At 39.9% G+C, this 25700-nt stretch overlaps 1 protein-coding gene across 2 annotated transcripts in view; it reads left to right on the forward strand.

Moving 5' to 3' along the window:
- Nucleotides 1–24450, forward strand: part of CREB5 (cAMP responsive element binding protein 5) — a 439577-nt gene extending 415127 nt beyond the window's left edge. The window contains exons 8-11 of one of the 2 annotated variants that reach the window (XM_070369471.1): nucleotides 4124–4447; nucleotides 8704–8934; nucleotides 16911–17019; nucleotides 17912–24450. In XM_070369471.1, coding sequence (XP_070225572.1) covers nucleotides 4124–4447; nucleotides 8704–8934; nucleotides 16911–17019; nucleotides 17912–18075 — 828 coding nt within the window. In that variant the 3' untranslated portion in view covers nucleotides 18076–24450. The remainder of the gene's footprint in view (nucleotides 1–4123; nucleotides 4448–8703; nucleotides 8935–16910; nucleotides 17020–17911) is intronic. The other variant, XM_070369473.1, reaches the window with a different exon arrangement.
- Nucleotides 24451–25700: the final 1250 nt, after the last annotated feature.

Here is a 25700-nt window from a genome sequence, read left to right on the forward strand (position 1 = left end):
TACAAGCTAATTATTCGAGAGATGAAGATCTGGTGCATAGTATTTATTTGTCAGGCAACATTTGCACCTAATTAAAGGTGAAAACGTTGTTTGTAGCATTGAAGGGATAACATAAAGACCCACTGTTTAACAGCTTTTCAATTTTCCTTGCCACTCTTTCAGGGAAAATATACCAAGATGAAGTTAATGCACATTCCTTTTGTATGTGTGTGTTTTCTTTTCTTCTTCTTTTTTTTTTTCTGTTATCATTTTCAGAGGGCAGACTGGGGATGGGGCAGGGAGGTCTTTTGACAGTACTTTTATAGCCCACCTGCCTGTATGACTTCTGCAGTCATTCTCTTGAACTTCGATGACTGGTAAAATTATCCTTTCTTACGAATACCACCACCAGGGATCCAAAATGAAAATGCTACATTCTTATCATAAGCCTCACAAAGTTTCATTCATTCATTGATTCATTCCAGAAATATGAATTGAGTGCCCAATGTGTATACCAGGTTCCGTGCTAAAGTTATGAATTTAATACCAAGCAAAATCCAGTGTGGTTCCTGCTGTCATGATGCTTATCATCTGGGATGGTTGGTGGATATTAATTGAATGATCATACTAAAAACTACAACTACACACTGAGTTTTACAAAGGGGAATATGGTTCTGCTGGGACCTTGTAACAATAGGAATTGGTTTAGACCAGAGAGCAGGGAGAGTTTTACTAAAGAGGGTCCTGCTGCTTAAAGCTCTAGAGTGTCTCAGGAAAAGGAAAGATCATCCCAGGCAAGAAGACAATCAAATGGAAGCATTGGTGGGAATGCCCGGCCATACTCCTCAGTGCCTATGCATAGGCTGTGCTAAGGGCTTGAACTTCATCCTCTGAACATTGAGAAGACCTAGAACAGTCATATACCTGAAGGTTAGGAAGTGGGGCCAGGGAGAAGATATACCTGGACCTTGTCAGATCTGTGTTTGGGGGCGGAATACAAGTACCCATTCTTAATAAATATAACCAGAGAGATGATGATGCTAAGCTCTGGCTGGTCCTTTGCTGCAGTTTGGTTGCCTGGAGATTGTTACCTCCCACCCTTACCTCTGCCAAGTTTCAGAACAAGCAGGATACACTGGGTCTCCACTTGTGTGCTACATTGTGCGGAAATAACCTTGTCATTTTTTTTTTTCTGGGCACTGCTCTTCTTTTTGCATTTCCTTTTGATGATGGGGAGGTGGCACGATACAGTTTTTTCCTGTTTTTGACAAAGTGTGCATGGCAAGCCTTCCAGCTCCTTTTGTCCTGGTGTAGAGAACAGGTCTGGAGGTAGCTCACCTCCGTTCCTCTCCAGTGGCAAGAGCTTGGGCACATGGATTAGTCTGTCTTTGTGCCTTACTGAATTGTTCTGAGGATTAAGTGAGTTAATATTCATAAAACACAGAATGAGGAGTGGCACGGAGTGAGTGCTCAATTGATGCCAGACATTATTATTAGCTATTAGTGACAGGGCATGCTGTCAAAGATATATATCATTGAAGTAGAAAAAAAGCAAGATACAAAATCATATATCATTATAAAGACCTTACACAACATGTTCTGATAAATGCTGAGGATATGTCAGCAGATGCTTGGTAGATACATCTGAGGAATGGGGCTAAGAAGGAAGAAGGTAGACAGGTGGCTTTTACTTTTACACCACATAGTCTTGTAGTAGTTTGTTTTTTTTACTATGCAGCTTTATATTATATAATAATAAAATTATAAAGAATAGTATAAAAAAATCCATCAATACTACTTGATATGTCAATATATGATCTCAATATATTTTTTCATAATTTTCTTCACTTTTAAGTTTGGATATATCACTTACAGAGTTTTCTTGGATTTAAGATACATGTATCCGAAGTCCAACAGTTCATCCAGTTTTTCTTCTTTTGCTTATGTTCTCTTCACATAAGAGTTTTCTGACACCATGTGCCATGGTGATCTCACTGTAATGAAATGACTCTGCTTGTTGCTCCATCTCTACAGAGAGAGCTGTCTGGAATACTGTTCACCCACCAAATTTAAGCAATGCACTTGGTTCACTGGTTACTGCCTTCGCTGTGCTTTTAAGCGTCGCTTAAATTTTTTATAATGAGCGTTTTTATAAAAACAATGAACTCATTTCTAAAACTTGGAGGTGAGGAGTATCTGTTCACTTTTCTGTTTAGCAATAAACACAATATGCAGCACCTAATCTTTCCCAGGGATTCAGGAAGCTTAACTTCTTCAGGATACTGATGCAGTTCAGTAGCTCCTGTGTAGTAGATGTTGCTTGTGAAGGAGGAGGCAGTTGGGCTCAGTGGTTGCTGCATCAGATGCAGGAAATGTATTCAATAATTATTGAATATTAACATATGGTTTGTCAACCTATACCTGCTCCCACCCCCGCCCACTGGCCCATTTTTTATGTTTTTTTTTTTTAAACAAGTGGAGGCTCTTTATATTTAACTAAAGATTTTTATGGATTGAATTTATTCTTATCAATAGTTTACTCTGACCAGTTGAGAATCATTAATATTGTATAGGCCTGGCACATGGTAGCTTTGATCATCATTTAAATACCATTCTTCCATTTGCAGTGATTACATGCTATCATCATCAATCAGATAAGAATGCAAATCAGGAGAGAACTTTGAGTTCCCTAGTAAATACTTTATGAAGCCAACATAAGCTTGCCAACTAGACTATCATCTCTGCAGAAGATACATTTCCAAGGAGTAACTGTATTATACAATACTTTCCACTGTGCCCCTCAGGGTATGATGATAATTGTCTGTGTATAAGAAACTGCAAACAACTTGACTACCAACTGATTCTTTACCACGGCCTAATTTTGCACAAAAATGTTTTGACATTTTTAAATGATTGAAAAAAAATCAAAAGTAGCATAGTATTTTGTGACATGTGGAAGTTCTATGAAATTCAGATATCCTGTCCCTAAGTAAAATTGCGTTGAAACAAGGCATGGTCATTTGTTTACAGAATGTCCATATCTGTTTTTGTGCTGAAAGGGCCGAGCTGAGTAGTTGTGAGAGACCTTAAGGCATGCAATGATGGAAATGTTTACTATCTGACTTCTTTATTGAAAAGCTTGCTGACCCCTGTTTAGGGGTTAGATTCAGGGAGAATTTAAGTGTGTATATGTCTGTTTGCTTGTTGATGGTTGACGATTTTGTACCTGCCCTGTGGTATGGTCATCAAAGAAGCTGTAGAAGTGCAATGGTCCATATTCCTCAACTTTAAAGTCAGAAGAACATTATTGTGTGAGAAAATTAGATTATCAGAGGGATTATGAGAAGTGTCATAGGAACAAATGGAAAGATCTACATTGCCTCCCAAAGTTATGGATTTCTAATCTAATTTCAAGACTTAAATAATATTAAAATTGTTCCTAGATTCTGAAATTTGAAGTTCTTTCCTCTTTGGGTCTGAGAAATCTTTTGAAAAGCAAAAATCTTTTATTCTTGTGACTCATTATCTTGTGACAGTGCCATTTCATATGGGCCTTTTGTTCAATGATGTTGTCATATTGAATGATTCCATTGGGTTTATACTTGCACTTCGCTGCCAATAGGATATGGTGAACAATTGGATAGTAGGAAATACCTTTTAGTAAAGTGTCTAGGGTATCCTGCTTATTTGCAGTGTCAGTTGAATTAATTAACATTCCTGGCTGACATTGACATGCCTACCTACTCTAATACATATGAAAATCTGAAATGTATATAAAACCATACTGCTACACAATAAGAAAAAAATGTTAATAATAGTATCATTATATCCATCCTGAGCCACCTCAGTTGTGACTCTTTGCAACTCCATGGACTGTAGCCCACTAGGCTCCTCTGTCCATGGGGATTGTCCAGGCAAGAATACTGGAATGGGTTTCCATTTTCTCCTCCAGGGGAATCTTCCTGACCCAGAGATCAAACTTGCATCTCCTGTGCCTCCTGCATTGGCAGGCATATTCTTTACCACTTGAGCCACCCGGGAAGCTGCTAAATATAAAATTGAAAGTATGAGTCATTTTGATTCAAAATCCCTGTTGTATGCTCAGCTGACCTCACCTGTCCCCTCTTCTTTTATTCTGTTTCAGAGGCTGAAGGCTGCATTGACTCACCACCCTGCTGCCATGTCGAATGGGAATATGAACACCATGGGCCACATGATGGAAATGATGGGCTCCCGGCAGGACCAGACGCCACACCATCACATGCACTCACACCCGCATCAGCACCAGACACTGCCGGCCCACCACCCCTACCCGCACCAGCACCAGCACCCAGCACACCACCCTCATCCTCAACCCCATCACCAGCAGAACCACCCACATCATCACTCCCACTCCCACCTTCATGCACACCCAGCACATCACCAGACCTCGCCACACCCACCCCTGCACTCCGGCAACCAAACACAGGTAGACTTTTTTCATAATCTCTTTTCCCCTTCTCATTAACAGTGCCGGCTCTAACGAGGGGCTCACTGGCAGCAACCTTACTTGACAAGCCCACGTGTTCTGACACTCTGAGGGGCTCTGTTCATTTCCTAGGAGGTAATGGTTACCCATAGAACCCTCCCAGATTGCAGTTTCCATAACTAATATGATAAATATCAAGTCTAGTTTCTAAGGGAAAAGGTAAACTTCAAGTTCTCCAAAATCTCTTTTTGTAGTATATTACAAAGTTAACCCTAAAAATGTAACACCAACGGAGGATTAAGAATTTAAGCATGTAATGAAAGAAGTGAATAAAGAACAAGAAAGGTAAGTTCATTCTAACCGTGGTTCTAGCTGCAGTGCTTTATAACATCTTAGAGACCCACTTGTGTCAACTGTAAAATGGAAATTAGATACAATGGGCAATCTTCTAAATAAGAGTAAATGTTAAAAATATAAAGAGTAACAATTTCAGGCAGACAAAGGTTCAGTGATGGATGTTAGGGTGTAAGGTGCTTTGTGAATGTTGAAGAGAGATGACTCATCCCACCCAATGAGAAATGCGTTGGAGGGAGCCGACAGAGAGCCAAGCTCTGTAGATGATCAGCTCAAGAGAAAGGCCAAACCCCAGAGGTGGAAAGTCACCAGGAGTGGCTAGAAAGAAAGCCAGCACTTAGACACAACTGGAAGAGGGTCGGGGGACCAGGCAGACGTTATGTCACCCAGCCCAAGAAGAGAGGCGGGTCCATGTCCCCGAGTGAGTTTCAGTAAGTGGATGAAGGGCATGTCTAGGAGCATGGCTCACCCTGGGCACTTTGAACCTTCAAGTGAAATGACCTTTGTCAGTTCCTTCCACCCACCCAGCTTCCAACCAGTTGGGTCAGAATGATGTCGGAAGCTTGGGATCGCCAAGTAACGCTTATTCACTGTCTCTTCCATCATCTGACTCTGCTCCTCTCATCAGGCAGCTTCGAGAGCTTGTACATTGCTGCCTCCTCCAACACATACCAAACCTAGAAAGCCACCCACAAAATGGGTTATCCATAAGCAGCTTTCTAATCTGTTCAATAGTTAAGATTATTTGTTAGGTAAGCTTACTTTTGCAAAGATTCTTAGAAGTATTCTACATAGCAAATAAGAATCAGGCTTTTGAATGAGAAAACTTTCATCCTTTTCCCACCTTACTTGTGTGACTGAGGTCAGTAGATGAACCTCCCTAAGTGTCAGTTTTTCCATCTGCAAAATGGGGCAATAATAGACTAAGCCCATAGGCTTAGGAGTATTAAATAAGAGAATGTTTAGCCCTTGGCACAGTTTTCAGTAGTTAGCCAGGATTAATTTCAAACTGAAGTAATGTGATAGAAGCTTAGCACATAGTTTAGCAATCGATAAAATGCTATCCAAAACACCTTTTTAATCATGTGCCAGTGTAGGTCATGGATTTAGAAGGGGAAAAAGAAAACTACAAGATCAAAGATAGAAGATAGATTCACGTGTGTACTTTCTTTCTTTTTTCTTTTTAAATGGATAGCGTTAAGAGTTGGTTGCATTTATGGGCAGGTTATTTCATAGACAAGTTTAACAGTTCATTAAATATAAAAGACATTCATTAGCTAATTACCAATTAGCCAATTGGCCTCCATTTCAAGTCAATAAGTGGCCAATTGTATATGCAATTAGTTAATTGCTTTTATAATTGGATATGTAAAGTTGCTTTTTTCAACAAAACCAGGTTAGTCTTCTTGAAATTTGAACAAAATTATTTAGAACATATTCAAAATGCTCCTCTTAAAATATATTAACTTGGTTGATGAAATGAAATTTGGATTGTCAGAACACCAGGAGTAGAAGTTTATTAAGGTCATCCAATTCTGAGATTCTAAGATGACTTGGAATAAATTCTTTTTGAAATTACAATTAATTGTTTTTGATCAAATTTTTCAGAGAATCTGTGTCAACATAATGCCATTCTATTTATTTATTTATTACTGAAGTATAGTTGATTTACAATATTGTGTTAGTTTCAGGTGTACATGGTAATTCGGTTGTGCATATATATGTATATATCTATATTCTTTCTTATTCTTTTCCATTATAATTCATTACAAGAACTATGAACATAGTTTCCTGTGGTATACAGTAAATCTTTCTTGTTAATCTATTTTATATATGGTAGTATGTATCTGTTAATTCCATATTCCAAATTTATCCCTCCCACCCTACCCCCGAGAGAATGCCGTTTTAAAAAGATAATGCTAAGTAACAATACTTGTCAGAGACACAAATTCTGGTCTTAGGGTTGCGTTTGCAATTTCTCCTGGCTTCTTGCAATTCACCTGCGTATCAGGATATAATTTCAGAGTCCTGGTATCACTCCTAGGTCACCAGGAATTTCACTTAACCAAGCCACACCTTGACCCTGAACCTGGATAAAGCCTGAAATCACCATGTACCTTATCCATTTGGGGTAAGGCAGACGAAAAGTTATCAAGGGATAAATGTTGGTTAAAGTTAGCATGGGAGAATACAACATTGAAAGAGAGGTCTCCATGGTGCAGGTTAAACCCAAGTTTTGCTTGCTTGAGAGTCTTGTCTAGGGCTGGCAATGAGAGATTGTTAATTCACACAAAGAAATAGTAAAGGTAAAAATAGCCAGGTTAGCGCGTTCTTTCCTAGTGCTTTGCTTTGCAGTGGTTAGCTCAGAGGTTACTGCATCTGAAATGACTAGCTAAACATTTGCCAATAACAAGGATTAAATCTTCAGCAGCCGCTCTGGTGAGTAAGATCTTAGACAGTTTATTTTGTTATTCTTTTATGATCGTCAGGAGAGGAATTGCCAATAAACAGTTTTAGAAAATGTCTTAGCTTTAAAAAAAAAATTACTGAGATGCTATCCAACCTCAGTCCCAAGCCTAATTCTTTAGTAATGTATAGTTTGATAGAGTTTAGGATTAAAATATATCGTTAGTCAGCTGATGGGCAACCAGGAGCCATTATTAGTACAAGTATAGTCGTTCTGATTGGTTTCAATCATAGGGTTGGAATGTGGTAGAAAAGGTGGCTGGGTTTCATTTTTAAAACTTTTTGCCTGTTATTTCTGCAGGTTAAATGCCTCTTGTAAAACAAATTTATAGGTATTACACCATAAGCCTGAGTGACTGAGCAATGAGAGGGAAGGGAAAAAAAAAAAAAACCTTTATTGAGAATGAAGAAAGGGGAAGGAGTGAAGTGCATTAGGGAAGCATTAGGTGTTCAGACACATAAAGAGTCAGTCATAGAAATTTCACTAGGTGCTGAGTGTCTGCTGTATGAAGGGAAATAAAGCTACACGTGTGGGGGTCCCTGAAACCCTACATGTTGCTGAGCCTCTTGCAGACCTTACAGGGAATTTAGAAGCATAGTAAAACATTTTAATAAAGTGCTTTGCCACTCCTGGGATTTCCTTATAATATAATAGATGGTGCTATACAACCATCCCTCCGTGTCAGTAGACACCATGTATTAACAGGGCTCAGGGCTGCTTCAGGATGGGCTTTCAGAGGTCACGCTTCCCAGTCACCTAGAAATTCACCCACTCGCCATCTCCTATAATCTCATCAGCCTTAGTCAGGCTCGGAGGAGGAGAGAGACCCAAATGGAGTTTGGTCCCACAAGACCTTTGGTTAAGAACTGTGATGTTGTGACAAAAGGATTTCAGGTGCTTTCCAGGCTTCACAGGGTTCTTTTGATAAGAGTCACAGTGGTGATGCCATCCCTGAGGTGTATTCTAGGAACAGGGTTTTGACACCGTTAGAATGAAAGGCATTCACAACCTGCCCTGAAGGAGATTTCTGCAGATGACAGCAGACCCATCAATACGGTGATAGTCACCCCTACCTCTCTGTTTTCATCCGTCACTATACGTGGGCACTTTCAAATTTTACAAAGCACCTCAAATAAAACATTTTTAACATCTAAGGAGGAAGAAAAGTGTTTCTTTCATCATGATTCAGCCAAATGCCAGTCGAGGGAGGGGGGGAATCTACTTGACTCTCTTTTTGCACGTCATCCCTGTATCTTGCCAAAATATCATAGGAGATAACTGGGTGATGCTTTTCCTCTTCATGAGTGTGACTTCACTCTTAGCAAAACAAGTTTGATGTGCTAACTAAAGCAAGGGGCTGCCTGTACTTCACATTTCAACACCTTACCCAGCCATCCCTTCTCTCTCCCCATCACCTCCTCCCTCTCTTCCCCAGCAGGTTTCACCAGCAACACAACAGATGCAGCCCACCCAGACAATACAGCCGCCCCAGCCCACAGGGGGGCGCCGGCGAAGGGTGGTGGATGAGGATCCTGACGAGAGGCGGCGGAAATTTCTGGAACGGAACCGGGCGGCCGCCACCCGCTGCAGACAGAAGAGGAAGGTCTGGGTGATGTCACTGGAAAAGAAAGCAGAAGAGCTCACCCAGACAAACATGCAGCTTCAGGTGCAGGCCACTGTCTTTCCCGGGACTCAAAGGCCCTGTGTACCATTGGCATTTCCTGGCCCGGCAGGCACTTGTTGACCTAAGCCACAGAGCAACTGCAGGCTTACTTCTCAGGCTTGATTAATTCTTAGACGCTCTGCAAAACAAAACCACCATTCGGTTTTCATGCCTTTGCTCTGAGGCGGGAGACCCTGCCCACCTAAGTTATAGGGTTGAGAGCAGAAGCTTTGGTCAGACAGAGGTTGAAACTCTTGTTCAGCACCTCCTTGCAGTGTTAAATCTCTCTGGCTCTTAGTTTCCTCATCTGTAAAATGGGAATAATAACCTCATAAATTTGTTGGGAGGAATAAATGAACTAATAGTCTGCAAAACTGTTTGCACAATGCCTGGCACATAGTAAGTCTTCAACTAGAAGGCAGCCCTTTCTGTTCCCTGGGTGAGCGGGTTGCTTCAGCTTACACTAGATTGTCTGTATTTTTGTTTAATGGAAGAAAAGTTTGTGTAGATTATTTTGCTTCATAAGAAAAGGCACACGTTTCTACCTCATTTTCAGACTTGACAAGATTTGAATCTTGCGTTATTTTTGCTTTCTCATGGGTGACTCACTGAGGGACATTTCATAACAAGGCCAATTCTAGGAGCATTTGAGAAACTCTGGTACCTGGGGCGTCTCCAGCAGGCTTCATGTCATACAAAAGATGCAGTTCAGGGCATTTGTTCCCACACAGAAAGGAGGACACTGTTCACCAGCCCAAGAAGAAAACAAGTATTAGATATGTGACAAGCAGCCCAAGGATAAGAGTAAAATTGTAGATTAGAGCCCAGTGCTTCCAGGAATAGAGAAAACAGCTAAAGATGGAGATAAGAGGGGAAAGTGCCCAAAATAGAGAAAGTCTGCTCCTCAGGAGTTCATAGGTCATCTTCACCCACTCCCACATCCTCTGTGGATCCTTAGAAAGGAGCAATTAGGGTGCCAAACCTCCAAAGCCTTCGCATGTTTAATTCCATTAAATGGAAATGACCTTAGGACATTCAGTGTACAAACTGAAAAGTGTACAAGAAAGTTTGGGTTATTCATGGACTGACTCTTATAATTTATGGATGTTCACTCTTCCCTCCCCGCCTCAAATTTATCATTCTTTTAATGATGGACATGAGAAAGAAACTGGGAAACATATACAGTAGATATGGGGGAAGTCACACTAGCTTGTACGAACCTTGGATAAAGGTGGAGACTCTATTCTTACCCTCTTACCCAACCACCTACCCCCTTTTTCTAGTGTTAGGTCTAGCCTGAAGAGTTCCTTAGTGTCTGTACTCAATATTTGTTTGTTGAATAAATGAATGAGCTCCCCATCACTGGAGTGTCCAAGAACTAGCTGCCTGACTACTTGGCAAAGATGTGATTTAAGGGAATCAAGCCACAGAGTTTGGCTGAACACAGACATCTCTCTGAAGCCACTCTGACTTGAAAGTCTGTAATTCTAGAATCTGGCAGGCATAGTCATATGTGAGAAGCTTTTAGGTGGAATGTGGGTAGGCACTTTTAACATTAATAATTGTCTGTTAATTTTTATGTGTATTGAAAAATGTAATCAGAACATCAAAACTTCAGTTTCACAGATTATTTTTGGTCAGGGCCAGGCTAAATCATTTTTAAAAATGAGTTAATTTGTACAAACATGTTAAGTAAATAAAAGTTCTGGTGAATGTGACCTAGCAAATATCACAGCAGTGGTTTTCTAATGACTGAAATGTGAGCATCCCTGGAATTTGCTACCAGTTCTGAGGTCTGCAAGAGGACCATGAACGGGTGCAGGTTTTCTCAATCTTGGCACTATTACCAAGAATAATAATTATCAATTATTCTTTGTTATCAATTATTCTCCTGTGCATTGAACATATTTACCAATACCCTTGACCTCTACCCACTAGATATCAGTAGCACCCTCCACCCCACCCCTAAATTTTGACAACCAAAAAGCCTCTAGACATTGTCAAGTATCCTCTGTGGGGGCTTAAAATTACCCCTGAGTGAGACCCACTGAGCTAGATGGAGGAGCCCTGAATAGCCAGCTGACAGTAATCAGATGCTGAGAAATTTTATATCAATTTTAACTAAAATGAGTCCTTGCAGAATGACTCCAGGGTATCGACTGTCACCCTAGACCCTGAAGACATGGAGCAGGGGGGGTCATAGCAGCCAGCCAGGGAGACAAAGGATGTTGGTTACTTTGAGGTCAGATGGGTTCACGCCTTGACATAGGCATATATGTTTTAGCATTTACTTAACCTATAAGATATTAACATATAAGGTAAACATTTCCTTTATGAGAACAGAATCTATTAATTACCACATTGTAAGAGCAAAAATGGCTAAGGATAAAAGATACTAGAAATCTAATCTCTGAAAACCAGAAAAAAAAGTCTCATTCAACAGGCACCAATATTTTTGGTTGTTAAAGCAGTGCCTGAGGAAGGACAGTCTCTGAAAAGGCTGAGTTGTTGGTGTTTTCCAACCACTGCTTTGCTTCAGAGGGACAGAGACCACAGGGGTTCCGTGTCTTCGGGGATGCTGAGAGCTCTATATCAGGCCATGTGATGCTGGAGAGGAGATGCAGATTCTGCTACCTTTGAATGACCCCTCTCTCTCTCTCTCACTGGACCTTTGTCAAAAGAAAAAGGTGTCTCTCTTGAGGCTGATCCAGTGAGTCAAATTTTAAGTAAACAGAAATGGAAGGTGCTAAACAAACAAACTCTCGCCAAAAGGAATATCCAAGGTCTGGATGGCCAGCTGCCACCTTTGAGTTGTTTTCCAGCATAGAACCTTCTGGTTAGGCTGCAGAGCTTCAGATTGGAAAAATCAGAGCTGAGCAAACAAAATCAACTCCCAAAATTCATTTCCTCATCTGACAACAAATCTCTGCCCAAGAGGTCAATGCAAGTATAGGAGTTGAGGGGAATATTAAAAACCACCAATTTTACATTTTATTTAGGAAGAAACTGAGGCTCGGAGGACATGAGGAGTCTTCCCAAAAGTCACACAATAAGCAAGTAGTAGGATGAAGACCCAAGCAAGGCTTCTCTTGACCTAACCCACTGCTCTGTGATCTTTCATTCTAGAAAGTTCTTAAACTACGAAAGAATCCACATTCTTTTCACTGAGAGAGTAGCTAAGATCAGTTCTAACTTCACCATCGGCTAATGTGGTACTCAGTGGATTGCTTGTGTTCAGTAGATGATATGGAAATCATCTGGTCACCCATGGAAATAATTGCTTTTCTTTTTCAGTGCAAAGACACATGGCCTAAGTCGCTGCTGAAATTTTCGACACACAAGCCCAGGTTTGGGACTTGGCACAAGAAAAGGCCAGATGGGAACTGTTGCTGTACAAATTGAAAGTCCTTTGTTTTAGAATGAACAAAACCTGGCCTCAGTTAATCTATACGGAAAAAAAAACCAATGGGCAGGGGGACTATGTTGTAGGGATCATTTTGATAATTATGTTTTTGGCATGGACTACTGCTTGCATCAAAAAGCATTCTGAGTTTATCATATTAACAAAATGACATCCCCAAAGCCAAAAACTGAAAATGTAGTTCTTAGGGACTTCTTGGAGTCCTTGTTTCAAGTACATTACTATAGTGTTGAATGTCTCTATAGGGGTGCTACTTCATCCCAAGGCAACTTTATGGATTTAAGAACAGATTAATCTAACCACATCTATACTCTCACAGTCCCTATTTAAATAGCTAACCTTTTAAGTAGCAAACCCAAACTGGTTTAGAAAAAAGGCAAAAAAAATTAAAGGCTGATTTCAGCAGGAGAATCAATAGTTAAAAAAGAAAGTGTTAGTCTCTCAGTCATGTCTGACTCTTTGCGACCCCATGGACTATAGCCCACCAGGCTCCTCTGTCCATGGAATTCTCCAGGCAAGAATACTAAAGTGGGTAGTCATTCCCTTCTCCAGGGGATCTTCCCAACCCAGGGATCAAACCCAGGTCTCCTGCATTGCAGGCAGATTCTTTATCTTTGAACCACCTGGGAAGCCCCTCATTACTAATACTTTGCTCTTGCAAAGTGCTTATGTATGAAGACCTATAGTTATAACCTACACAGGGGAGTAAAAAAATTGGTGATTTGCCTCAGTTCATAAAGCAAGGTAATTCAGAATAAGAAAATGCCTGCAGAAGTCCTGTGTGTGTTTTTTTTCTTAATTTCCCTAGCAGAACTGCAGGCCACTTTTGATTTCTTTCATGCATTTTGAAACATTTGCTGTCTGATTGTTCTCTTCCAAAATGTATTCAAGGTGACTTCTAGTAATGTTACCTTGAAAAGAATTTTTGTTTACAATGTGTCTAGTGTTTGTGTATTTCCTACATCATTGGTCTATCAGCACAGATTGATATCTGTCAGTACCTATCAATATGGATGGATGATGCTTGTGCATAGTGAACTCTGCTTCCTCTAGGGCAGTGATTCTCAACCTTTCTTAACTCAGAGGCTCCCTTATGGAATCTGAGGAAGGCTCTAATAGACTCTCACAATGTACATGTGAGATATGGGCTTGAAATTTTCCATAAAAGTGAAACCATAAATATTCCTTTGGAATCTGCCCTGATAAGATGTGGAAGTAAAGGGGATGCTAGAACTGGCTCCCTTAGGAAACGTAAGACTTGATATCTGAGCCCATTTGAGAATACCAAAAGCAGTTAATTAGTGAATTAAAAATCCAGATGGAGACCTTCATTAGATTATTAGGTAATTAGCATTCTCAATAGAAAGTGACACAGAAACATAGAATAAAAAACTGGGACTTCCCTAGAGATCAGTGGTTAAGACTTCATGCTCCCACTGCAGGGGACACAGTTTCAATCCCAGGTCTGGGAAATAAGAATAAAAAACTATCTTACAGAAAGTAACTAGAAAACTAGTCCAGCCACCTTGTTTTACACTAGGTTGGTATAGCAATTGGGGAAGCCAAACCTTGTTATTCTCAACCCTCATTTGAGAGTTCCTTTTTCTACTGGAAGTTTCCCCATGAATTTCTGTTGTTTTTATGGCCATTAGACTTTTATTTAGTCCTTATCAGCATCATATTTATGTGTGCATGATATAAATGAGACAGAGGCTAATAGTTCTGTCTATGGAGAATATTAATTAACATTCATTTTCCAGTTATAACATAGCTAAATGATTATATATTACTCTAAGAAATATGTCCATATTCACATATATCTTTAAATGGTCAGTCATCACGGTGCTTTTAAATAATGGTTAGTCATCTCCAGGTTCCTATATTTTTACAGACTCTCACTACCCCCAGGGCTTCAGGTTCTATACTTACAACATATTGTTTTATTAATAAAGTGCTTTGCTATCCATAGACAAAAATGCCACTAAAATCATCACATTTCACTTTGAGGCCAAATATATACACATTCATGGAGAAGGCAATGGCACCCCACTCCAGTACTCTTGCCTGGAAAATCTCATGGATGGAGGAGCCTGGTAGGCTGCAGTCCATGGGATCGCTAAGAGTTAGACACGACTGAGCGACTTCACTTTCACTTTTCACTTTCATGCATTGGAGAAGGCAATGGCAACCCACCCCAGTGTTCTTGCCTGGAGAATCCCAGGGACGGGGGAGCCTGGTGGGCTGCCGTCTATGGGGTTGCACAGAGTCAGACACGACTGAAGCAATTTAGCAGCAGCAGCAGCAGCATATACACATTCATACATCTTAGTTTTCTTTTTCTCGTTTTTTTGTTCAGTTTGTGTCTGTTTTTAACCAGGGGTTGCCTTATACTTGATGGTCTAAAAGTACCTTTCTTTTACACAGGCTATTTTAAGCAGAAGGAGACCTGGGAAAAGCAAGGAAGACTGTCTGAATTTACATGAGCATAAAATCAGAGGGAAAAAAATCGTGTTTAAGGCTGAAATAAATTGTCCTATAAATAAAGTTGTCCTGTTGACCCCTAAAGTGACAAGGGTCACTTTCAGCTTTGACAGGGCCCATTATCAATCATACTTATTTGGAGGTGGAAGCGCAGCTCACCTTCCTGAACGTTCTCAAATTTAAGAGCAATTTTCCTGTGAAATTAAGTGATGTATTCATCATGAATGCTAATTTATCAGATAGGCATTCTTTTAAAATTTTTATTATAGTTACTTTATAATGTTGTGTTAGTGTCAGGTGTACAGCAGTGACTCTATTATACATATACATATATCCATTCTTTTTTAGATTCTCTTCCCATGCAGGTTTTTACAGAATACTGAGTAGAGTTCCCTGTGCTATAAAGTAGGTCCTTATTAGTTATTTTGTATATAGTAGTGTATTTATGTTTATCCCAGTCTCCTAGTTGATTCTTCCCTCCACCCTTTCATCTGATAGACATTTGTATTTTGTTTAGTTCAGAGAAGAGAAAAGCCTTTGTAGAAGAGATTTTTATTATTTTTTTATTTATGCTACTCAACATTTGATTGCTTATAATGTATTTTGCAAATGAATTTGGAAATAGGAAGTATTCTTTGAAACAAGTTTCCAAAAAAATTTTTAATTAACTTCTAGAATTCCAAACTTACTCTCCTAGGTGATAAATACATGCCTGAAAAGCCAAGTTCATATTGAAAGTGTAGATACAACTTAATGACAGCAATGTTAAAACACCTTTTTCTGTGTGCATGCTTTTTTAAAGTCTCTTTCATGTGGCATGTAATGCCTGGCAGCCACAAAGAACACTGGTCAAAGAGAAGGTATTATTTATCACAACTGTAAAACGGCTTATGTGAGCTAGTGCTACATTTACAGTTTACTTTTATCAAGTGGAAGCACCTTGGAAGAGTCTATTCTACATTTATACAGTTGTCCCTGGGTATTGGCTAGCCTCAGATACCATAATCCATTTATGCTCAAGTCCCATAGTCAGCCCTCTGTATCCATGGTTCTGCATCCTCAGACTCAGTCAACTGCTAATCATGTCGCACTCTATCTATGGAAAAATCCACATAGTAGTAGACAACTGTGCTTGTAGACAATGGTGCCACATACATTATTCCACAAACTATGAACCTTGAACCTGTCTTTTAAAATTACTACATAAAGTGGAGATGTGAGATACTTACCTAAGTCAATTTTTAAGATGCACACACAATCCACAATACCCTGATATTGAGGGGGAAAGGAGTTTATATAGACTGAAATTAGCCAAACTAATCAATGAACCAATCAAATTAATTCCATCACGGTCCTAAACTCTGTTGTCCTTTGCCTGCCTGGACTAACCCGATTCCACTAGTAGAGGACCAGCATTTGCACCATACCCTTCCGTGCCTTCTCCTAAGTGGCATCAGGCATAGGGACGTGCTCTGTTGAATTGTAGCCTATTAAGAACTTTGAGGGAATCAGCTTATTCTGAGGGCATTTAAGTTTGAAGTGAACCATCCCGCCACACAATTCTTCCCAGTGTCTCACCTTCACCTTCTACTCATGATCAGTGTTAGCCTGTAAGGTAGCCTGAAGATAATTGCCATGAGAGCTAAATGTACTGAATGCATAGTATGTGCTAGACATTGCTGTGCGTATTTGCTTCTATTACCTCATTTAATCCCCACAACAACTCAAAGAACTTTCTACTATTTTCATCCCCATCCAAGGTTGTTGGAACTTAGCTGGGTTATGTTACCTGCCTAGAGTCACGCAGTCATTGTAGAATGGAGAGTTCCCACCCAAGTAACTTTTCATAGAATTCAGCTCTTGATTGAAAACCTAGTCTCTTCAGAAAGCCCCTGGTAAGACTGAGGGACAAATTGAAGGCAAGCTACACATTTTCAGGTGAATCTTGTTGTATGATAATGGTATTAATGTCATTCAGATGTAACAGAAGTGTACCAGTTCAGTGTTGAAAGTGCATGGGGCCTTTGGTTTGTTTTCTCTGGTCTTCTTAACATGATGCTGATCTGTCTCTTTCCAGAACGAAGTGTCCATGTTGAAGAACGAGGTGGCACAGCTGAAGCAGCTGTTGTTAACACATAAAGACTGCCCCATAACAGCCATGCAGAAAGAATCACAAGGATATCTCAGTAAGTCATTGACTTTTTTGCTTTTTTTTAAGTGTCCAGGTTTTTGCCACTAGTTTCATATTGGATTTATTGAAAGAACAAAAGTAAAGTCTAGACTGCACACCTAGGTGGATAAAGTGCAAGAATTCTTGAGCAGCTGCCAGACTACTGCACCAGGGGGAATCCTTCTTTTCCGACCCTTGTTCATCACCACGCCCACCACCTCTTGATCATTTATGGCTAGACATTCTCTGGCATTTCATGTTGTAAAAATCCCACCAAATTCCAATTTTGCAGCCAGTAGGAGCCCAATTACCAGTGGGCTAGCAGTTTTTTATGGGCTGGGAAACAGGCTTCAGATGAATCATATCCAGTGCCCCAGGATACGCTGCCTGTTATTCACTGGGCTGAAAAGCGAGTGAGCTTGTCTCAGTTTACCAATAGGTAAAGTGGATCCCTTTTTCTAGATCCCAATATTGGAACCTGGAACATCAATAGGTTCAATGCTAATTCAGTAGGGAACAGTGGGAGGAGCGGGGATTTACAGCTGAAGGTCGTTTTCTTTTCAAATAATTTTTTAGATTGAGCAGCACAGATTCTCCCACCACATGTGAGTATTTTTCCACATTTGATATACGTATGGATCTTTGAAAAGACAAGATAGGGACTTCACAGGCCGTGACTCAAACACATCCAGTCATGTTGCTGACCTAGAAGGCATGGCTTTGTTGGTAACTGTAAACTGGGAAGGCATAGCTTTGTGACCGACAGTTGAAAGTTTTGAAATTAACCTCCCAGAGAAAATGCATGACACACTTTCTATTTCTAGCAAACCCCTAGCAACATTTTTGAGTAGTCTCCGAGCCCACCCCAGGAAAGAGCTATATTGGTGTGTTTGTGTGCTTTTTCCTAGGTCCAGAGAGTAGCCCTCCTGCAAGTCCCACCCCCGCATGCTCGCAGCAGCAGGTCATCCAGCATAACACCATCACCACTTCCTCGGCAGTCAGCGAGGTGGTAGGAAGCTCCACCCTCAGCCAGCTCACCACTCACAGAACAGACCTGAACCCCATCCTCTAAAAATCTGTGGGTCGCACCTTGCCTTCAAGAAGAGCTGTTGCATATCCTGCGTCCTTTCTTTTAAGGGCATTTTTAGAATTAACTCAGACCTGGAAGACTCCTCAGCCCTTCAAAGACTGGCTTTCATTTTTATAGTTATTATGGAAATGTTGTCTTTTATACTTAGTTATATAAGAAAAAAGGGAGTTATGCAATTAATAATCTATCAGCTTGGGAAATGCTTTGGTGCTTTTCTCCAATTTTCTGGTACCAGTTACTTGTTTATAAACTGAACTCTTTCTGTACATAGTCATGGTTTCATTCTTATCAGTCAAACCCTTTGCCTGAAATGTTGAATCTTGTTAAACTGCAGCTTTTAGCCAAAATGAGGCGTGCATAGATGTCCGGTAAACAGATTGCAAGGCGACTGGGGGGGTGGAGTCTGATGACATCATAACTCATGTTGAGTTTGTGCTATGATGTCACCAGAATGCCAGGTAAACATAGAGCCTTTTCCACAACTGTTTCTCTTACTATTAAAAAAATATTAATAGAAGCTCCATTGATGTCCAAATAAAATCAGCAAGGATCTCGCCACTCCTCCTCCTCCTCTTGGTCCACTTCCTTGACTACCCAATTTTCCTTTCCATTTCCACTTTACCTGGGCTCCCTGTTGACTTTTTATTGTTACTTTCTTCTATTTTATTTTTTCCCTTTAGCATTGCATGTAAAGAAGAAAATAATGTTTAAAGGAAAAAAAAACCCTAATGTGGACCTAGCCATGGCTTCCCTTGCATGTGACCCACAGCTGGAGTTCATTCAACTCTTGCTTTTTACACAAGAGTAACCAGGAGACGTTTAATGTGCCTGATTTAATGTTTTTAATAATCAGAACAAATAAAAGGTGGCTTAGCCATAGGTGAAGCACTGTTGAATGCCAGCTGTGGAGACACTAGGGAAGGGAGCTTTATAAGCCTCAATTGTGAAAGTCCAAATTACGATGCAAGGCTATAACATCACACCCTCGAATTACAACTGGTTTTATATGGCCTGTCTATAATGTTGAAAATCCATGTACTATATAATAATGCAGAAGGGCTCTATTCACTACACGGATTACATTGTTCAGTCATCAGCTGCTAATAGCCTAAGATTTATTATTGTTTTTTTCTTAAGCCTATGGAACCGTCTTTGCTGTTCTGGTGGGTGAAAGTGGACAAACTACTGGAGGAACAAAGAGAGAAAGAAAACCTCATGTTTCCGTAGAGCTGCTCTCAGCCCTTCCACCACAGTTAAAGCACTCTGGCTGTTGAAAGGATCCCATGGATATGGCTACTCCACTCTTCTGCATAATTCTGGTTTACATTTTCAGCAACTCTTCTGGACTTTCCCATTATAAAAAGCAGACAGTTGTGCCTCCTTGAAACAAGCCATTTTACTTGGTGAAGGTTTTCATATCACAACTCACAAGTAATGGGGGCTAATGTTTCCTCTAGTGCTCTAGGCAGGGCTGGTGTTTCATCTCTATGTGAATGCTTGACCTCCAAACATGAGTGTGTGTGTGTGTGTGTGTGTGTGAGAGAGAGAGAGAGAGAGAGAGAGAGAGAGAGAAAGGGAGACAGAGACAGAGAGAGACAGACAGAGAGAGGGGAAGATTATGGGATTTAAAAGAACAGTATTTTACAAAATGTGTAGCTTTTTTAAGAGTTCAGAATAGGGAAGGATGTGATTTTTTTTCTCTTACTGTAGTATAATAATCTATTTTGGAGGAAAAAAGAAAATATAAGGGTCATGAAGCATGGTTTTTATAACTAGTTTTAGTTTTATCTAATAACTTGCTTTTTAAATCAATATTTATCAACAATCTTTTCATGTATGCAGTGCTTTCAAAAAGAAAGTTTTGAGTTTCCAGGAAAACTCATAACTTGGATATATGATCTAAAAAAATCAAAACAAAAACAAAAGCAAAAAAAAAAAAGAGAAAAGAGAAAAAAAGAAAAAAACGAGAAAAGGATTTTCTATTATATTTTAGACAAACATATCATTTTTAAGTATTTTAAATACTGAATTCATGATTGTTTTATTTTGTTTTGAATCCCAGCAGGAATAGCTAAATGGTTTAACCAAACTGGCTTCATAAGAAGTTTAGGATTTAGCTCAAAAAAGCAGTTAATAGCCTTATCTCTATTTTGAAATCAAAAATAATTTTTTTCTAACTCCTTCCTAGGACCATTTAGGTGTCCCCCTTAAAAGGAGAAAGAGCTCATTAAAATATTTGTTTGGGTTTTTTAATTTTTATTTTATTTTTGTTTTGCTTTAAGTGAAAAATATTTTCTTTCTTTCCTGCATGCATAGCACTTAATGAAATGGATTTTTTAAAAATCCACTGGTGATATCAGAATGTCCAAGGAGTGGGCTGTCACTAAAATTATGGTTTACTTTACTTCTGTTCCACCTCTTAATTGAAATATTTAGTTGTGAAACCGAAAGCCTCTGCAGTTAAGAACTTGCCTGAGTTTTCTTAATTCAGCAACTTGACAGTTTGACTGATGTGCATTATGTATAGCTCAATTATGTCTGTTTTTTATGCTAAGTAGGCAAACCAACCACACACACGTTAGCAAATGGGCCTCAACGTATAATTAGAATACACTGTCTTCTTGTTATACTCAGGGCCTTTAGGTATGTTCATTAGTGGTGTGGAAATAGATTAAATGGAAGATGCCAGCGAGTCGTCAGCGCTTCTTGAAATCCTGAGCAGAAAGGCTCACTGGTCAAATCTAGCACTCAGCTTATCAATATGAAATATTTCACTTGAAAGCCTGGCTTTCATCAGACCATCATAGAATCATTGGTGTGCCTGAACATCTATCCTTCTTGCCCCACACTTTTTGCCAGTCTGAGGAAACATTCTGCCCTGTTCTCCCCTCCCTCCCAGCTACTAGGCCACGCATTCATATTGTCATAGATGGGTTGCAGTGACCTTCAGCACACGCATGCTAGGAGGGGAGGGCTGGCAGCAATGCGCTGCCTCTCCTTGTTCCCAGGTGGGTTGCTATCAGCAGAATCTGCCTTTGAAGACACTACCAACTTGGCCTGGAAACTTCCACAGCACCTCCCCTGCCTCCTGTGATGGGAACTAGCTTCCAAGATAGGGACGCCTGATAGTGTTCCTGCCGCGTTGGTTGTCACCTACTCTGAGCTATTCCCATCTCAATTGTTCCTCCTAAAGACATTTTTCAACATATATGGGGACAGTAGAGTGGAAATCCTCCCTGTGGATGAATGCACTCATTTTAAGGCCTGGTGTGAGGTTAAATGTTTTCCCTTTTCCCTTCCCCTCAGCCCTCTCCTGTCTCCGTACATCAGTGTTTACCCGTCGGAGTCTTTACGCGGCCTGTGGGGATGAGCAATTTGTATGCTGTCACTGCCTGCGTCCTTATCACAAGGGTTACTTACTCGGAGCAGTTGCTGTTTGGAGCCTGTCGGGTTCATGAAATCAAGCGCAGCACGTGTTCTGAACGGAGGGGCATCCACAGTGAATGTTCAGGTAGTTGTGCTCTGTTAGTTCAGTAAATCATCGTGTGTCAGTTGAGTTTGTCATTAAAATCAACCAGCTGTGAGAAAAGACCAGCCATTGGCTGGGGGGTTTTAAGCATCTATAACTGCTATAAACCTAGCCATCCAGTTAGGATAGAATGTGCTTCTTTCTGGTTAATAAAAACCATCTAAGAAAATATATATGTATGTATGTGTGTATACAGTGGAATTCAAGGACCAAAGCAAAATTTGAACAGGAATCTATTAATTTAGAATTTTATAAGATATTTATTAATAAATGTTATTTTTAAACATTCCATTTGAACAATATTCTTCTGTAGGCTCTACTTGTTTTTAAAGGATTAGTTCTTAATTAACTACTCTCGATGTGTATATCTTCCTTTTTCAGGGTTTCAAATGGCTGTTCTCCATCATCTGGTGGAAATGTCTGTTTAGATTTCTGTGCATAGAAATTTCAAGGATTTTTATTGTTCTGTGAGTTGTTTTTTAATCTATGTTCAGAACAGTTTTAAATCATCTATTTCTTTTTTTTTTTTTTTTCACTTGTAAAGTAAGCTCTTTCCTTTAGGAAGCAGAGTTCAGCTAAAGGGAATCTGTAACTATAACTGGAACAGCTCTCTTGTTAAAGTGTAAAAACAGCTTCATCTCTGCTTCTCCCCACTGCACTCCAACTTCCTAGAATGCCTTGCACTATTTAGCCTTGTTGGTGCTTTTCTTGTCCCTTCGCAAACCGTGTGCAGTAGCTTTAAGCCATTCAAGTTCCATTATGCAGTGTATCTGAGAAGGGAAAGGAAACGACATGTTTAAATTGGAATAAAAATGTGCCTATGCGAACAGTAGCGACTTAGAATCTCTCTTCTGCTTTTAAAATAATTTATATTTTAAAATTGCACTTTAGCGTTTGTAATCTTTGTCAGTTTCTCTCGTTCTCTTTCGAACCTCCTCCCTGTCCTCAAACTTGCCTTCACTCTTTCCTTCCCAGCCCCCTACCTCCCCCAAGCTTCCTCTAAGGCTCTGAACTGCATCATTTAAAATATTTTATGGAATATGTGCCCCAGGTACATTTGTGTGCATTCACCAGTAGCATAGCCAAGACGCGTTACTCACATCCGCCTAGGTGAAGCCTGCTACGAGAATGCCAAGGAAAAGAGCCAGTTTATACTCTTTATCCCTTTATTCATAGCATGATTTTTTCAAATGTTATGTAACAGACATGAAGCAGCAACTATGCTATACTTAAGAATTTTCTATCTCATCCTCCAAACCAAAGTGTCCTGAAGGAGCCAGGAGACTTATTCTTTTGTGCGTCACTGTGCATGTTGGACTGAGGTCCTCACCATCGTCTCTTTGGGCTGCTGAAAAAACTGTGGCCCTAACCATTTCATTCTTGGTTTCAAAAATACAGTGTTGCCTTGTACCGTAATTAGGGACAGCACCTCTTTTTTACAATTATAATCTAAGAAAGGACAAGAAGACACTGAAGCAATAAACTTAAAAGTAAAATCCAATACCAAAACAAAGAAAAGAAACAAACAGAAAAAAACCCTTGCTCATCATGTTGTGAAATTGAAGAAGTGGATGTCCATTCAAAATATTTTACTATTTCTTGTGGAGTTTTTCAGTGATGTAATGCTTATAGCCAAATTGCTTAAAGAGCATTTATATATTTTTTTTCTTATAAATTGTCTATTTTTTAAAAAAAAAAGCTATTTAACCACAAATTGAAGAGGGTGGGGGTAAGGCCAAATCGCCAGCATTTGTTAAAAGATTAATACTCTTAAGTGGCGCTCTGATACCTTTCCAAGTTTATCATCACAGGGGGATCAATAATTATCAGCTGTTCTATTTAGACCAACTTACAACATCTAGCTCATTAGAAGCCAGGATTTGGAAAGCTCTTCCGAAGCCATTGAAGATTTTCTTACATTGAGTTTCATTTTATAGAACTTTCTAGGACTTTTTTTTTTAACAGAATCATTTTAGCCTCAGGACTGAGAATGTGGAGAGCTTGAATAAATTAGCTTTAAATACATCATTAAAATCGTATGCACAATAAGCTCATTAGAATCTAGTTTGCTCCTTTAGAATATCAAGCCTATAGACGCTATAGGACACGATGAAAGGTATCAACCATGCTGAAGTGGAGGGGGTTTCAGAGAAAGGGCCCTTCCCCACCAGCCAGCCAGTAGAACAGAAGACCTACTCACCCTTTTTCCTTCTTCGTTCTGCTAAATCCACACCTGCCTCATAGAGAGAGGAGTTCTGCCTTTGAGGTTTGTCTTGGAGAAAAGATAAGCTTGAAATGTTCTCCCTACAGAGGACATGGGATTTGGGATCTTCCGAAAAGCCCCAGGAAAAAAAAATGGATCAGTTCGAATACAGTGTTCTAGGACAATTGGAATATAAGTATTGTCCAAAAATAGAATTAAAAGAAGAAAACAAAGTTAGCATTTTCCTAAGTGTTAACTAAGGAAGTCCTCAAAAAACGGTGCTGTCACTTGGGGCGGGTGGGGTTGTTTGGAATTGTAAACAGCAAAGCATTTGTGTTTGTTTGTCTATTTGTAAAGCAACCACCTTCCTTATTGGAAGGAGAAAAAATTGGGGGTACATACATGTAAATACTTGCAGCAGCATTTAATATGTTTAATTTTATGTTAAGCTTTTTGTTGCATCGTGAAGACATTTATTGTTACCAATGGACAATGAGTTCATTAAGACTGTTCAACTAGGTCAGATTTTTACATCTCTTTATAGCAAGAAGAGACAAGATTTTGTGCATTTGTACAAATGTTAATAATATCACTGCAATTCCAATATAATAAAGCACTTAAATGCAAATAATATATGTACTACCCTTTGTATGGTGAAATTTGCATTGGGGGATAATGACATGTATCCTCACAAGATCTTATCCATGCCTTGGAAACCAAGGCTTAGGCTCCAGGGTGACCATCATCTGGAGAGAGAAGCAGGTAAGATTTTCTCCTTCCCAAATTTTCACTGCTCTCCTACTGCTTCCCCCATCCAACTTCCCAATCGAGGCCACTAGTCTAACACATTTACAGTGGGTACCCTAACCCTAACCCTAACCACACAACTAAACTTCACTTCGGGATCAGCAGATTTTAACACTCAAGAAATCCAGCCAGGGTAAATTTGTGTTTCAGGTATGTCTAGAAACCAAGAATCACATGGTGGCACTCAAGTCCTGGCATTCTTTATTTGACCTCCAGAGAAGCCCTAACGACGTGTTAGTTAGCCCCTGTACACATGCACTCATACATATAGCCCCTACCTCCAATCTTCCTCTTGTTCCTGCCTTTCTTCCTTTCCTTTATTCTATTATTTTTTTATTCACACTCCTCTTTTTCTTACACTCCATCTGATCTATCAGCATGACAGAATCCAACCATCATTTATCACCAATGTTATTGTTGCAGTTTTGTCCAGACTACCAACGTCTCTCATCTGGATATCTCAGTGCTCTTCTAACTGGCAACCACAGGGAGCCTCTGAAAATGGAAATCAGATGGTGTTCCTCTACCACTTAAACCCTGCAAAGACTTCTCTACTCATTCAGAGCAAAAGCCAAATTCTTTACTATCAGGTTCTGTAAAGGTGCCACCTGACCTCACCCTGTTCATTCTCTGAGCTTGTCTCTTACCATTATCTTTCCCCAGTCACACCTATCCAGCTCCATTAATATCTTTGAGGTCCCTCAAACATTCTCACACTTCTACTGGAGAACCTTTTCACAAATTGTTCATTCCCTCCATCCAGAATATTCTTCCCCCAGATGTCAACCTAGCTCACTTTTTCATCTGTCTCCCTCTCAGTCAAGCCTTTTTCCATCTTATCTAAAATTATATCACCCCCACTCTTCATTCTCATTTGTCTTCTTCAGACTAAATTTTCTATAGCATTTATCGCCATCTTTGGAAGGAATGATGCTAAAGCTGAAACTCCAGTACTTTGGCCACCTCATGCGAAGAGTTGACTCATTGGAAAAGACTCTGATGCTGGGAGGGATTGGGGGCAGGAGGAGAAGGGGACGACAGAGGATGAGATGGCTGGATAGCATCACC

The sequence above is a fragment of the Bos mutus genome, chromosome 4 (assembly GCF_027580195.1).
Source record: "Bos mutus isolate GX-2022 chromosome 4, NWIPB_WYAK_1.1, whole genome shotgun sequence".
In the NCBI taxonomy this organism is placed as follows: Eukaryota; Metazoa; Chordata; class Mammalia; order Artiodactyla; family Bovidae; genus Bos; species Bos mutus.